The 17,429-nt window shown below is 44.4% G+C and overlaps 1 protein-coding gene across 1 annotated transcript in view; it reads right to left on the bottom strand.

Moving 5' to 3' along the window:
* Positions 1 to 1,201: 1,201 nt before the first annotated feature.
* Positions 1,202 to 17,429, bottom strand: part of LOC126267741 (uncharacterized) — a 76,889-nt gene continuing 60,661 nt past the window's right edge. The window contains exon 4 of the mRNA XM_049973043.1: positions 1,202 to 1,527. Coding sequence (XP_049829000.1) covers positions 1,390 to 1,527 — 138 coding nt within the window. The 3' untranslated portion in view covers positions 1,202 to 1,389. The remainder of the gene's footprint in view (positions 1,528 to 17,429) is intronic.

Here is a 17,429-nt window from a genome sequence, read left to right as displayed (position 1 = left end):
GTGGGGCAGTAGCACCAAGCATCGGGCAGTGAGACACAGACTGGGTGGACTTGGTATGGATTTTTACGTTTGTGCCGAAAGCTGGACTACCGAAACTTTTTACTAACGGGCTGCATTAGACCATATCATATCCTTCGACGTTTGTCGGACGTCGCTTATAAAACTGAGGATTATGACCCTTCATGACGGGGACAAAAGCTGAGAGAAGTCATCCATGTCCTCTATATGAAGCCCTACTACAGTACAGAAGCGCACATCGACAGATGCGGGTTCAATGAAACGTGAAGGCCACTCGATGACTACAAAGCTTCGGCGGAATGGACTAGCTTCGAAGCTCATCATAGTGAAGACGATGTAATGAAACGACCAGAACGTAAGGATCCGCCAGCGCCGCCATACAGAGGACCACTGACAAGATCTAGGTCGCTAGTGCTGTCATCGGCTGCAATGGGTACTTCTGAAATGGTGGGTTGCTGTCTCTGCAGGACTAGAAGCAATGTAGCGGCCTTTTACCACGTTAAATATCTACATTTTCGTACTGTGTACTTCTTTACAACTGACCTGTCCATATAATTGAACAAAAATGTCAAACGATGAGAAAATATTGCCGCAAGCTGTGCCGCAGCCAGCCTGGCATAGTATTCAGCATCGGTAGTTGGAGTGCTGAGGTTTACCAGTTCAAATCCGACCACCAGACATTATTTAGTATTTACCATTTCACGAAGTGTATTGAAATATTTTACTTTGCTAATGTATGTATATTCTGAAATTTTTAATGTTGTATGAAAATCGGCGTTCTGGAACTTTCGATGTTGTATAAATAGCTATTTCTCAATCCTGGAAGTAAGTTCAGTTCTCAACGTGCGTTGATGTTCTTAACAAACGTGCTTTCAGTTCTGACTGTACATCTTTGACGATCCTAGTTTCGGATTTGGACTTGAGTGTGGACACAACGTATCGATATTTTTATTAACTTACACCATATTCTTACTAAACGCTTCTGTGGAATACTTTTCTTTTTGGTCAAAGTTGCATTGGGTCAGAAACATTATTTCATAAAACAGTACTGAGAGGCAATTTGCATCGTATTGTAGCATTCGAAACTGCTGGTTAACACATTTAGGCAGATTACTGACTCCAATTGTATGGGCACCTTGTAATTGCAGGCAATGCTTTTCGATAAAAATAATTATTCATAGCCATGTTTAAAACACTTTTTAATTTACCTCCACACATTGTGTTCCAAGATAAGTTAATAATCTAACACAGTTTCATTACTGTAGGACCTATATCACCAAAATCTTTAGACATTTCTCGTTACGAAGACAGCCGTCACTGACTGCTCGGGCCATAACAAAGCAGGCTCGGTTTGGAGGAGCCAGCGCCACTTCACACGGCTGACAGCGACTGCCAGCCACACCTCTCCGCTGGCAGGAGGAGAAGGCACAGCGCCACCACGAATAGACGCAGCGACATCAACGCCATTGCTCCTGAGGAACCCGTGGACTCCTCACGCAGTTCCAATCCCTGAAATAATATTTCGAAACTTGATTGGGTCCACCTTCAAATTCTCACTTAGTAGACAACAAAGCTGGTCATATAGCGAAACAAATGCAGCTGTTTTCACAAGTTAACTCAAAAGCAGAAAAATTTAGTAATAAAAAATACTGAATTTCACAATATTCACACAATGTGAAGAACACAGAAAATGATCTAGATGAAAGGTGAACTCAAAGCTTCGAACAAAACATAGTTGTGTTCACACTTGGGATATGTTTCAACTGAGAAACGCTTATCTGTCAATTTGACACAGTGCAAATGGCGAGTGCCGTGAGGGAGTCTTATTAGTATGCGCAGAGACCCAGACCATTTGGCTATAGTGATGTGTGGTGTTAATGATGATGGCTATGAGCTATGCAAACATTGAGTACTAATCTTCTTGCGAGTGTTTTTCCAAATCTCAACACGCATATCTCTATTACCACTGCGTACCCCTAGTTTTTAAATAATTTCCGAATAAAATGCTCAAGTCTACAACCACAACAGACACACTCCACAAGCCAATGAGCATTGGACGGCGGTGCGTACTCTTTTCTGCTCCTATTTATCACATTTTGTGTCCCACGCGCAAGTGCAACGCGGGGAAAAGATAGCTCACATGCCCTTCTGCGAACTCAAGTCAGCATTATACTCTCCTTATGATCCTTTCGCGACGTAAACTTTGAAGGCAGTGGAATCATTCTACTGTTTGTCAGAAATATCGGTTCTTTAACCTTCCAAAACAGCCATGGGGGTATTTTCCGTCTTTGCAAATAAATGAAAGGCAGTTTGTATTTTGCCATACGCGTTTCACTTATTTTATTTATAAAGCATTTTCAGTGATCGGTAACACACGTTTCTTTCTTTCTACAGGATGTTTCTTCTTTTTGCTGAAGACATTGAAATATCTCGATAATTACTCTTTGTATAAAAAAAATTATAATTCAATTTGTTTGACATCCCTTGATGCCACATTCGACCCGCAACCCCACCCAGTGCGTTGGTGGGGGCGACAGGGGGAGAGCAACTTTGAAATCTTCAATGGGAACCCCCGATTATTATTGCAGATTACGATTCTACGGCAAAATCTAGGTACTTTACTTTTTTTAAGTATTTTCTTCGTTTAACCACAGATGGCACTGTAATTGGAGGAACAGAAACGGGAACACAATCGTAATTTACGACAAGCTACTCAATGGGTCTCGAATATCCAATGACACGTGAGGACGCACCTACACGCTGCGAGGGTAACACAGGCAAGTATTTCGTATTTTCAACGTTTCACTCCTGAGAAATATCGAACAGTGGATTACATGACGCCCCACTATGGCCGCGTAACGAACTACGACGTATCGTAACAGACAGGACACAGCGACCGGAGCTTGTGTGTGGTGCAGACGTAGAGCAGATAGCGGCTCCAAACATTACAATGCTTGCGCAGTGTTTATTGCCTGCACACCTGCCTATCACTTGGAGAATAGACGTGGCAGTGTACGATGACTGTCGCAATCATGAAGAAACTTGGCGAATGTGTTGGTCCCAGATAGGAGAGTAAAGGCTATGGATAAAATCAGACCTTGCACTTCCTTCTCGACTACTCCCCCTCTCCTCTCACCCCTTCATCCCATCTCCCTCTCTATTACACACCCCCACCCTCTGTCTCACCTCTGTCTCACCACCTTGCACTTCCTTCTCGACTACTCCCCCTCTCCTATCACCCCTTCATCCCATCTCCCTCTCTGTTACACACCCCCACCCTCTGTCTCACCACTGTCTTCCTCTCCCCTATACCCTTCTCCCCACCCACCCCTGTTCTATTTAGTTTCTTGCAAACAGGCCAATCAGCGACCTTCTAAGTCGACTGCTCTACAGTAAACACCCATATTTACTCTCTAGGTCACAGCTCAGTACTTTACTTCCATGTCAGGTCCTCCAATCACACTTCTCAACTCCTCTCTAACTTACAACCTCTTTCATTTAAATTATTTGAAATGGACCAACCATACAAGTTCCTTTGGCAAGGATGGATGGACATGACATCATTATCGGCCAACAGTCATGATATTTGTGGAATTTCTGCATGTCATCGGACACATTTGCACCTTCGCTAACAGTAATTTATTTTCCGTACCCTGAGGAGACTAAAATAGTAAAAGTTTATACTAACAGCAGTTTGAGACGATGTTGTTGTCTTATTTTTGATGAGTTTTTGTTTTACATATAGCTATGGTAAGCTGTACGCACATAGGTGTATGTATATTAAGCTTTCTTGCTTCGCAAACTGATGGTAGCTTCATTTTCAGTTTCTGATATTTAGGGAAATACAGCTTTGAAGTTACAGTCATTTCCATAGCTAAATCAGTAATCTATTTCGGATGGTGAAAGTGGTGCCATATTTGAAAGGAAGTCTAGGATATTTGTCAGTAAAATGTAAAACAGTTCGTTTAGTTAGTATATACTACAATTTTGCGTTATTAAGTCACTACATTCCAAGTAAAACATATTGAATTTTGATAATTGTGTTATCTGTGACTTGGAAAACATGTGTGTAACGCAAATAATGTTCAGGCAACGGTCGGTACAGATATCGAACTCCCATCACCTGAAATTTTTAGTAGTTTTCCAAGATCGGTACACACCATCAACTGTAATTTAAGGGAGCAGATGATAATACACAATGTTCTACACTAGAATAACACAATTGGCGCTGCTGACTGGATGATACAGCTTTTTATTAGTTTAATTTTTGGGTCTAGTTGAGGAAATTTTCCTCTGGGATGGCTAACATTTATTCTTATCTACATGATCAACCTAACTGAGTTAGCAACAGATCAATAATGGCTGAAATATTAACAATATTAATAACGAGTTGAATCACAGACCTACAAGTTATAGAACACCCTCCTCTAACTCCACAATAAGAGTAACAGTTTGAAATTGCACAAAAAGTGTAATTAATATCAGTTAGGCCCAAAGTACACTCAGTCGTTTGGTAGCTCTCGTAACTGCAGCTGTGCATCGAGGTACACCATTTCGTTTGTAAGTTGTCACAGCTTTTTATAAGAGGAAACTTATTCTAAAATTCCTCTGTGCACTTTAGCTTATACTCCTATATTTCGTGTGTGTTTGTGTAGTCATCAGGCACTGTTCGCATTTTATTAACCATCTACAGCATCTTTCTGCCGTCTTTATTACCAATGGGACTGGTATGTTCCGATTAAAATTGAGTTGCTGAACTTTCGCTCACATCCCCATGCAGTGCTGGCTTCGGTCATGCAGTTTGTGACTGTAGCCAATGGAGATCACTGTAGGGGACCAGACGTGGGGATCTGAGGATCGTCCAGCACGTCCCACTTGTCCCCCAATCGGTCCACTACTTTGGTCGCCCCGGGTACTGCCCACACCAAGGATGACCGCTCGTCGGTGGTCAAGTGGAAGGTCATTCCACTATAAGCAGTGAAAGATTTTCTGGGGGACCATTTGGTGGGCTACCCTGGTTTGTCTGATGAACAGGTTTCGGGCGCTGTCTGTGGCTGACCAATATCATAAGCCAGGTGCAGTCGCTCGCCCTGTTCCAGAGGGAGCCTCTCGGTCCGCAAGTTTTGAGCACTCACTGAGGGGGGCTCCAATGTTTGGCGCATAATGAGGCCCCTTAGGGATATGGATTTCAAGGAGGGGAAGGAATGCAGTGTGCTCTGTGTGCATACCAGGAGGAATGTGGAATGGATGCTTCCTAGCTTCACGAACAGCATTTGGTGCAGCTCATGATGATACTAACGATGTGTGCCACTTTGGATCGGAAGAGATTCCCTCTGGTTTTGGGTGGTTAGCTGAAGTGCTTAAGAGTACCAGTCTTCAGAATGAGATTTTCACTCTGCAGCGGAGTGTGCGCTGATATGAAACTTCCTGGCAGATTAAAACTTTGTGGCCGACCGAGACTCGAACTCGGGACCTTTGCCTTTCGCGGGCAAGTGCTCTACCATCTGAGCTACCGAAGCACGACTCACGCCCGGTACTCACAGCGCACACTCCGCTGCAGAGTGAACATCTCATTCTGGAAACATGCCCCAGGCTGTAGCTAAGCCATGTCTCCGCTATATCCTTTCTTTCAGGAGTGCTAGTTCTGCAAGGTACGCAGAAGAGCTTCTGCAAAGTTTGGAAAGTAGGAGACGAGATACTGGCAGCAGTAAAGCTGTGAGTACCGGGCGTGAGTCGTGCTTCGGTAGCTCAGATGGTACAGTTCCGCTTGGGGCGCGACAGCGACCGGACGTGTCGGTACTTCCGCGTAGTTGTAGCGCCGCAAGCCGTGTTTATAATAATTCTTGGATTGTGACCTGTGATATTCTCAGTGTTTCTTCACTACCGTCGTATACAAGCTTCTTAATTTACTCACAGCGGTCCCGACCGCTCATAAAGTGCAGTTATGGCTCCCAGTGTACCTCGTAAGAACACCCTGTGTTTTGCATTTGAGAAATCTTCCAGAAATGTGCAACCGAGTTCTCTAGAAATCCATGACTGGATAGTAGATATTATTGGCATCACATTCGATCAGGTCCACACAGCATATTATGACATGGCGGAATACTGTTTCTTTGTGAAGTTTTTAGACCAGATACAACTGAAGAAAATTTTGGTGAACACTGGTGGGAAAGCAGAGTTCCGACATCGTGATCAGTCGGTAAGTACAGTTTCAATAGCTAACGCTGACATTGAGCATAAACAAGTGCGAGTGTTCAATTTGCCACCCGAGGTTGAGAGACATCCGACAGATTAGAAACAAAAAATGGTCGAGCCGTCACAAACTCAATTGTTATAGTGGGGTTCGTTCAGTTGACATGGCCGTTAAAGTCAATATCCCATCCTATATAATGGTTTGTGGTTATAAGGCTCATGTCATTTACGAGGGGCAAGTAGGCACTTGTTTTATCTGTAACACGAGTGGCCATTTACGAGAGGATTGCCCACGGCGAGTTGTCGCACTTCGAAACAATCTGCAACAACGACAGAGATTAACATTGGCTGATGTCCTAACTCAAAATCAGACGCCTTCTGTGACTGACTCCCAACCGAGTGCATCTGTGTCAGAGGACAACGATCTCGGTAACAGCACCTTCCCACCCTTGCCTCAGAAACCCGTGGCCAGTCACCCCTTAGTCACCGGTGTTGCATTATCTGTCGGTAACAAACGACGACGTACTATAAGTGACGCTAGTGGTTCCGGCGACCAGGTAGTAAAAAATCAAACCGATGACTCGGAGCCATGGGCCCCCACACAGGACACGCATGTGTCGGGTGGCTCAGTTACGACCCGCCAAATTCCTATTCATCCGCCCGATGTAGAAACTGTCAATACGAGTGCAGCCGAGTGATTACAGCAATCCGTTCCGATGCCGCTTGCCGACTCGCCGCAGGTGGCCAACACACAAGAGGCGGCAGTCAGTCTACTGCAACTCGTAAACACGGCGCATGAAGCACGCGGTGCAGAGCATGACATAAACAGCCACCACCTCGAAACTGCTTCCAAACAACACGAGGAACCGGACAGCTGTATACAAACAGCCAGTACGGCTCCAAACAAACACAGTGGGCCTACTGAAGCCGCATCTTCGGACTTGCCGTCACCCGTTCCGAAGCAAGGACATTCACATATTGCTTACAGCCATGACTCGCCGATTCCGCCGTCTTCAATGACACTTCGGACGACTTTGCGACGGCAAAATAAAGTTAAACCAAAGGACTCTGTGGCTGGAAGTAACTCAAAAAGTAAAGTCAGCGCGAAAACTGGTACAAAACCTGCGGATGTAGGTTCGAAGTCCGGCGGTGAGATGGACTGGGCTTCCTACGCTTCCCATCACCCACAAGTATCGGACGATCATGAGTCAAGCTTATAAGTTTTTGTCCCTGAACATAAATAGAGTTAGCACAGATTTAAAATTAGCAATGCTACGGCAGTTTATCTATGAGTCCGAAGCTGATATAGTTCTGTTACAGGAAGTCTCCATTTTAAGTTTTCATGTATCAGGATTTGCAACAATCGTAAACACCGTGGCGGACGGGGGTACAGGTACGGCCATTCTATCACGAGACGGAATCCCAGTGAGCAATATCGAAATGTTGGACTCCGGTAGAGGCATAGCTTGCCAAATTTTTGACGTCACCCTCGTCAATATCTATGCTCCATCAGGAACGACCTTAAAATCAGAAAGAGCTAACTTCTTCAAACAAGACATCATATACTTGCTACGCCGCAACCCAACCCAGTTGATAATTAGTGGTGATTTCAACTGTGTGATCCACAGGAAATACCAATCGCCAAACTTTAATTACTGTAGGGAACTACATGATCTGGTGCGTCACCTGCAGCTGAAGAATGCGTGGGAACTCAAATTTCCTACCCTGGTAAGGTACACGTTCCTGACCACCACCGCCTGTAGCCGTCTAGACCGTTTGTACATCTATGAGAACATTTGCCAACATGTTCTGGACGCCGATGTCATTCCGGCTAGCTTCTCCGACCATTGCGCCCTCTGTGTCGCGATAAATCTGGCCAAACAGCATACTAAATGGCATAGGATTCCGTGGAGCCTAAATGTTTCTATTCTCGCCGATGCCTTGCTACAAGAAGTCATCTCCACGACATGGGCGGACTGTCTCAAGCAATGCTGCAGATATCCGAGCAAGATAGCCTGGTGGAATGCTGTGGTCAAACGGAAAATGTGATTATCCTTAAGAAACTACAGTTGGCAACGGGCGCAAGATGTCAAACGCACGATTAATTTTTACCAAACAGTTTTGCGAGAGTTGTATGCGACTACGACACCAACCAACACACAGCTGACGACCATCAAACAAATAAAGGCGAAGCTTATAGGCATAAAGCGAACGCAGCTCGAAGGACTGAAGATCAGATCTAAAGCAAAATCGCTTCACGAGGACGAACTTGCATCGTTGTATCACCTCATAAAACATTGTGCCCATCGCAAGCGAGCTTTTATCGGGGAGCTGGACACAGATGATGGACTCCGTTTGACCCGACAGAGTGCAGTTTACCGGTACTTCACGGATCTGTACTCGCAATGCGATACATATGGTGATGACGGCGGCGATATCGTGAGTGCTCTGCCCACCGTAGTCACGTTTGCGGACAACTCGGCGGTCGTACACGATTTTGCTCCAGACGAAGTCCTTGAACTGATTTCTGGCTCGCCATCGAATAAATCCCCTGGCCCTGATGGTTTGCCACGGGAATTTTATGTGCGCTTCTGGCCCATAATCGGACACGCATTTACAGATGTTCTCAATGAAGTGATGCGAGGGAGTGACGTGCCGGCCGAAATGAAGGAAGGAAGGCCGACTTGTATTGATACCAAAAAGCAAACACCGAAAAACCTTAGATAACTTCCGACCTATTACTTTACTTAATTTTGATTACAAAACCTTCGCCAGAGCACTCAACAGCAGATTGTCTCCGTTAATGAAGCAAGTGATTCACAACCATCAATCATGCATCCCTGGTCGCACTATTATGACGCCCCTTTCGCAATATAGAGATGTAATAGCCATAGCGTCAGTCACTAACGTGAATCTCGCATTGCTGTTTATCGACTTTTGCAAGGCTTTTGATCGCGTCCGCCACGAGTACGTCCTACAGCTAGTGCAGCGTCGCGGTTTCGAGCAACGGGTTATAAATGTCGTGCAACATTTCGTCACGGGCATTACAACCAGAATCAGCGTAAATGGACAGCTTACTCAACCCATCGAGGTCCAAAGAGGAGTACCGCAGGGGAGCCCTCTCTCCATGATGTTATTTGTTTTGTCGCTCGAGCCGCTCTTACTCTCTATTCATGACAAACTTGCAGGCCTTTCGATCGCCGGGACGTCCTTCGTGGTTCGTGCTTACGCCGACGACGTCGGAGTGTTACTGCGCGACGACGGAGATATATCAACCCTCCAGACAGCAGTAGACGAGTACTGTCGTGCTTTCGGTGCTAAAATCAACGCCGGTAAATGCACCTTCTTCAACATTCGAGGATTCGACGCAGTAAATATACCTTGGGCGAAGCGTGTCGAAACCCACACCACTCTGGGGATGATCATAGACAAATGCCCGCTAAAAATGAATGCAAAAAATTGGAAGCAGGTCACCAATAAAATGCAAGGTGCCATCTATGAAAACAATTGGCGGTCCGTTAACATACTCCAACGCATACGACTCCTCAGCAGTTATATATTCAGTAAAGCTTTCTATATGGCCCAACTATTTCCAGTCCCCAAGATGCAGGCCAAACACGTGATGAAACTCTCTAATAGATTTATCTGGCAAGGGCATCTATTCAAAGTGAAATACACCTTGCTGACGTCTTCCAGACAGGCCGGCGGACTAAACATGCCTGACATTAACTGAAAGTGTACTGCTTTATATATTAAACGAATCACCCATTTGTTGGACAAGGAACCTCTCAGCGTAACCAGTTGGCTCTTCCGAACCTTACAACCCACCGATATGCATCCACCCATTGATGTAGGTAAAATACATTACAAATTACGACATGTCAAGCAGTTTTTTCTTGAAGTAAGTTATATTGATGGACATTATTTAACGCTGGATTTACCGACGACGCGCCTGTTATTAAAAAGATGGACATTTCCTATAGTCCGCAATCCCATTGAACTTAAATACCCGAGTGTTCATTGGAAGGCAGTTTGGGACAACGTAAGTTTACCTGTCCACACTGCTGAAGTGGCGTCCACGTGGTATAGAGTGGTAAACGATGTTATACCCACTAACGAAAGGTTGCGTAGAATCGGTTTAAGTGACAGTGATAAATGCGTCCGCTGTGGTTTAGTCGACACCTTACGCCATCGCTTCACTTGTGGCGGTCATCTCACTAACTGTAAATGGGTGCAGCAGAGACTGGGCCTGATTACCCGCAGCAGCCCAGCCAGCCACTGCACCGACATCCTGCTCTGGCCGGACACGAAACATTTTCCCTCCACCAATAACAACACCGTGAAGTGGATGTTAGGACAGTTTGTGACATATATCATCATCCACAATAGTGAAGATAATCTCATTAGTTTCGAGGCTTACATGAGAACAGCACGCTGGAAGATGAAACGTTGCCCAAATTTCAGGAAGATGTTTGTTAACATGTTAGACATGATTTTTGAAAAACAAGGCGTAGGGTAATTCTCGATGCCGGTAAGCACACAAATCACATGCAAGACTATGTAGCGAACAAAATACACGACGAATAAGGGGTTATACCAGATCCTAGGACTACTCCCGACTTCTCATTGGTGTTATAAACTTCATTATGACGTTTTCATTAATTTATGTTCCTGTGCATCTCTTGTTATCCGTTTGTGTGCTCCAAATGACTTTGAGCTTTGGACGGTTATGAATAAAAAAAAGAAAAAAAAAGATTTAAAAAAGCGTGTTCGGTCAGAGGGTTAGCTACCCTCTATAATAAAAAAAAAGATGGTAGAGCACTTGCCCGAGAAAGGCAAAGGTCCCGAGTTCGAGTCTCGGTCGGGCACACAGTTTTAATCTGCCAGGAAGTTTCACATCAGCGCACACTCCGCTGCAGAGTGAAAATCTCATTCTGGAAACATCCCCCAGGCTGTGGCTAAGCCATGCCTCCACTGTATCCTCTCTTTCAGGAGTGCTAGTTCTGCAAGGTTCGCAGAAGAGCTTCTGTAAAGTTTGGAAGGTAGGAGACGAGGTACCGGCAGAAGTGAATCTGTGAGTACCGTGCGTGAGTCGTGCTTCGGTAGCTGAGATAGTAGAGCACTTGCTCGCGAAAGGCAAAGGTCCCGAGTTCGAGTCTCGGTCGGGCACACAATTTTAATCTGCCAGGAAGTTTCAGTACCAGTCTTGCTTGCGAGATGAAGGCAGAACTCCCCATCACCGTTTACAGAGCCGAGTGTAGAGTCTCAATCAGAACCGGAATAAATTAATAATGTGGTCCTTGTACTGATCCCCCATTCGGATGATACAATTTCCTAACATTTCAAAGCAAACGTGAGTCTCGTTTCAAATAGGTACTCCACTCATACAACTCCCATCATGAGTAACTTAAAAGTAGAGCTCCTCGGTGTAACAAAGCAGCTTAAATCACTTAATAAAGACAAGGCCTCCGCTCCAGATTGTATACCAGTCACGTTCCTCCAGAGTATGCTGAAACAATAGCTCCATATTTAGCAGTTATATACAACCGCTCGGTCACAGAAAGATCCATACCTAAAGATTGGAAAATTGCTGAAGTCACCAATACTCAAGAGAGGAAATCGGAGTAATCCACTGAATTACAGGCCCGAATCACTAACGTCAATATGCATTACAATTTTGGAACAAATACTGCGTTCGCACAGAATGAATTACTTCGAAGAAAACAATTTTTTGACAAATAGTCGCCACGGATTCAGAAAATATCGTTCTTGTGGACCACTACTACTTCTTTATTCTCACGAAGTAATAAATGCTATCGACAGGGGATGTCAAACTGATGCTGTACTTAGGATTTTGACAACATTCCTCGCAAGTAACATTTAATCAAATTGCGTGCCTATGGAGTATCGTCTTATCTGTGTGACTGGATTCGTGATTTCCTGTCAGAAATGTCACTTCGTAGTCATTGACGAAAGTCATCGAGTAAAACAAAAGTAAGATCTGCGTTTCCCAAGGAAGAATTATAGGTCCTTTGCTGTTCCTGATCTACATAAATTATTTAGAAGACAATCTGACCAGCTTTTTGAAATTGTTTGCAGATGAGGCTCTCATTTACCATGGTGTAAAGTCATTAGATGAACAAAACCATTCCAAAATGACTTAAATAAGATATGAGTATGGTGCGCAAAGTGTCACTTGACTGTAAATAATGAAAAGTGTGAAGACATACGCATGAGTACTAAAAGAAACCAGCTAAATTTCGGGTACATGAAAACTCGCACAAACATGAAGAATGTTAATTCAACTAAATATTTAAGGATCACAGTCGTCAATAACTTAAATTGGAACGATTACGTAGACAATGTTATGGGAAAAGCAAACCAAAGAATGTGATTTATCGGTAGAATACGTAGAAAATGCAACAGATCTCCGAAAGAAACTGCCTACCATACACTTCTCCATCCTCTCCTGGAGTATTTCTGCGTGGTATGGGATCCTCATCAAATAGGATCGACGGAGGGCATCGGGAAAATCCAAAGAAGGGCAGCTCGTTTTCTACTATCGCGAAACAGAGGAGAGAGTGCCGCGGATACGATACGCGAAATGGGGTGAGAACTTCCCATGGAATATCAAACACCCACTTTCCTCTCGGAACGCGAAAATATTTAATTGGCACCCTCCTAAACGTGAGAAAATTGTCATCATAACAAAATAAGAGAAATCAGAGTTCGCACGAAAATATTTAAATGTTCATTTCGCCTGCACACTTTTCGAGAGTGGAGCGGGAGAAAAATAGCTTCAAGGTGGTTCGATATTCCCTCTACGAGACCCTTAATTGTGAACTGCAGACGAGTGTAACTCCAAATGTACGTGGAGACAGTGTTTGCGCAGCAATAAACGACATAGTGTAACTGAGGCGGAATAAGGGGAACCAGCCTGCATTCGCCGAGGCAGATGGAAAACCGCTTTAAGAACTATCCACAGGTTGGACGGCACACCGGATCCCGACACTGATCCGCCGGGCAGATACTGTGGTACAAGATTTATTAGTGTAGATATAACCGTAAGGAGTGACTCTCAACCGATACACAAAGCTAAGTTAGGAGCACAGGTATCTTATATAATGAAATTAAATGTTCAAATGTGTGTGAATTCCTAAGGGACCAAACTGCTGAGGTCAGCGGTCCCTAGACTTACACACTACTTAAACTATCTTATGCTAAGAACAGCACACACACACCCATGCCTGAGGGAGGACTCGAACCTCCGGCGGGAGGGGCCGCGCATCAGTGATAAGGCGAATAATGAAATTAGGCAACATTATGTTGAACTGAGTAAAAAGCTGCACATTTTGCTCCTGCAAATGACAACTTACCTAACAGTTCTACAATGCTGTAGCACACGATACATAAAGCAGAATATAATATTGTGACCTGTGTGTGTATTGTGTATTGAACTGGGGACCTAGAAACGACGGAGAGGTCGTCCCGCCGAAGCCCTCAGTGGTTCACAACCCCACAACAGGCCACAGCAGACCACCCACACCACCGCCGCTCCACATCGAACCCAGGATTATTGTGCGGTTTGGCCTCCAGTTCCTCCCCCCCCCCCCCCCTCTCTCGGGAACGCCTTATAATACCAGACGAGTGTAACTCCAAATGTACGTGGAGACAGTGTTTGCGCAGCAGTAGCCGACATAGTGTAACTGAGGCGGGATAAGGGGAACCAGCCTGCATTCGCCGAGGCAGATGGAAAACCGCTTTAAGAACTATCCACAGGTTGGACGGCACACCGGACCTCGACACTGATCCGCCGGGCGGATACTGTGGTACAAGATTTATTAGTGTACAAAGGCCTAAGTGTCTTCAGGGCTGCAGGCAATGGCCGGGAGCAAGGGCACATGCCGCGAACGAGTGGTGACGCCTTGTCAGCGAGTCGCGACGTCGTCGCTGCAGGTCTGTGGCATGACTGTGTGCTGGGCTGCCGGCGACGGCAGGCCGAGGAATTCATTGCCCTCCCCTCCACGGTGACCCAATACGACTTCCACCTCAATGCTCTTGAATGCAGTCCGTCGTGTGCTCAGTTGGAGACTGCCAACAACGTCCCGCCGACTAGTCCCTGCTCAGCCACCATGGATCGACTGAGATGCTCAACAGTCGGTCAGGATTGCGCGAGGACGCTCATCACTTGGCCACTGTGAAGATGGCAGCTTACGGATCATCTAAGATGACCCAGTGATGGAGAAGGACTGGTCACCACCAGTCTTCTCATCTATGAAGACTCAATAGGTAGCAACGACAGACCGTGTGTGTAGTATGCATCAGATTGACTGCCTCTCTCTGTTGAAGCCAGCAAGCAAGTAGCAGGCTGGCCATTGTGTTATCTGCTTGTCATGGTTTCACTGAAACTCAACCGATTGTCATTCTCTATGGTTCTAGTAAAGTGGACAGAATGGCAGCACTGTAAAATATGTCCTTGAGCTCTAACAGACTCTCTATTTCATGGGTCATGTAAGCGCCTATGATGTGGTTGTTCTGAGTGTATAAATACATTTGTCCTTACTTATCAGACCTGTCAGCGCTCCTTGCCTTGATATGGTAAATCAGTAATAATTCTAGGTCACTAATCTCGGTTCTGTCTACGTTGGATGTTGTGGTGACATTCGAGTGGTGAAGTTGCATAGTGTTACCACACAGTCCCTTTTTAAGTAACACAGAAGAAGCTGCGTTTCTGTCTGCCCCATCCTGTGATCTGTTCCACTGGCGGTTTGTCTTGTTGAGATACTGATGGGCACATAAGCCCAGCACTAATTTACTTTGTTCTGATCTTGGCTTGGTAAATTTTCAACAACATTTTAAGCCTCCACAGTAAAATTTTTCTGAGGCGCAACACTCCATCGCTGTTTTAAAAAAAAATGTTTTAAGTTTTGCCAATATTTATTTTCTACATTAATTTCACAAATCTAATTTAATAACTGTACATGTTGAAAAACTTTGTTGCTTACAGGAGCTGACTTTTATAGACTGTTTCCCAATCATAAGCTGTTTCCCAATTCTATAATATCATCCTGAAGTTTTAGCTTGCTGAGGCCTTTTTACCGTTGCACTTCATTATCCTAATTTTCCTTTCTTACAAGCCACACTAATTTACAGTTTCCTTATTTTACATTTCTCGGTTTATGCTAGTTAACCACTCGACGGCGAACCACATTTCTAAATCGGTTCTCCTGGTATTCCTGAATGTGTTCCAACATCTACCCCACGGAAATTTTGTCCAGCTGAGTTGCCACCAGTTTGTCTAAGGAATGTAGGAGGGTCGTTCAGCAAGTTAAGAACGTTTTGTTTTGACACGTGATCGTGTCGCCCAACAGCCGCCGCTGAAGGGCCACTGACCTTGGTACTCATCAGCCTCAGTTTGTTGGAAGCAACGATCCAATACAATTGCTTACTGCTTAGCTGTGATACTTTAAAATGCGTGATAAAACTGAATACTCCACCAAGTGTGAGGTGTGCAGTGTTATCCCCTTTTTAAACGCACAAAATGTCGGACCCGTCGAATCTATAGTGAAATAACTGAGGTTTACGGTAATACGATGAACGAAGCGTTGTTCGGAAGTTGTGTATCATGTTTAGCAGCGAACAGAAGAATGTTTACGACGAAGATCACTCAGCCCAAACCTCACTGGTGATATAAAGCAAGGATTGAAACAAAAATCCAAGAAGATAGGTGTTTCACACTGCACTCATTCTTTCAAGATATTTCAAGAAATATGTTGTACAAGATTGTTAGTGCAGACCTGGACTATAAAAAGCGTGTGCCAGGTGGACTCCTCGAATTTTGTCAGATGAACACAAAACCAAATGAATAGAGTTGCATTGACATTCCTCGGCGGCTATGAAAGGAATGGTGACGCAGTTTTGAATCACATTGCTACTGGTGATGAGACTCGGATAAAACATTTCACACCAGAAACAAAGTGAAGATCAATGGAGTGGTATCATGCGAAATCCCCAACAAAAGAGAAAAATCAAAACAAATTTTGAGCATGAGAAATATTGTGGCTACAGTGTTTTGCTCATCCACAACATGTCTAGAGGTGAGACCATAAATACAGCAACCTACTGTCAGACGCTTCAACGACTTTGTAGCGCCATTAAAAAAAAAGCAAAGCGGGATGCTAAGCAGTGGACTCGCCATCCTTCACTTGCTTCAGCTGTTTCACCTGAAAATGTTTCAACTTCAACCATACAGATTGGACTTAGCCCCAAGTCATTATCACAAATTGAAAGATTTTTTGAGGACGTGCAACGGAAGTGATGATGAACCAAAGAAGACGTTATACAGCGGTTCAACAACTTGGCGGCAATTGAGTATGCAATAGACATAGAAAGCTTGTAAAGCGGTACGACAAGTGCCTAACTATGAAAACGGTGATGACATAGGAAAGTAACTTGGGTCTCAAATTGCATTTAAAATACAGTTTCGTTTAATTACACCAAATAAAAGCTTCTGGAAAAAGAAACGTGTTTTACTTTCTGAACGTCCCTCGTACGAGACCAGGATTCGGGGTGTGGCTAAGGTAAGTTAGACTTTGCGTTGGCAGTATTTATAATTGTACTTGAGTACAGTCATACTCGTGAGTGCAGCTGGGAGGCGAAATTTCGTCTCGGCTCAAGCCGTGCCATTCAACAACCTGCCAATGCCACATAACTCGAATTCTATGATCCCCTGAGGTTTTCCTTCCATATAGTAGCTCATAATTACAGATTCCTGTTCAAAGACTGAGTATATCCAATGTGATCCTATCTTTTGAAAATAATCTGTGCCAATATTTCTTTCTGACATTCTGTTTCCTTTGTGTTCCATAGAAGCAGTTGCATCTCACATGTCTGTGGGTCAGTCTGCACTTCTCTGTTGAAGAAATGGTGATATTTAAAGTGTAACGTGGATACTGTGCGTTCATACCTACTACTGGTATTCGAACTAACAAGTATAAATTTGCTCTATCCGTATTTACTACCACATATGCTATGTGGTAAAATGTTGCTAAGTTTTTCTGCTGCACGTCGTAACTCTGCAGGAAATTCTTTTTTTCCTAGTTGTAACCCTATCAAGAACGGCTGTTGTGGCAGTAATACTGAGCTAAATTATACGTTTACCTCGTAGCAGAGTGCTTCCTTTAATGACCCATTCTCAATTCTTGTATCATTGAATCGAT

The sequence above is a fragment of the Schistocerca gregaria genome, chromosome 4, assembly GCF_023897955.1.
Source record: "Schistocerca gregaria isolate iqSchGreg1 chromosome 4, iqSchGreg1.2, whole genome shotgun sequence".
Lineage (NCBI taxonomy): Eukaryota > Metazoa > Arthropoda > Insecta > Orthoptera > Acrididae > Schistocerca > Schistocerca gregaria.
Note: the sequence above shows the minus strand (reverse complement) of the source record. Positions and strands in the feature narration are given on the sequence as shown.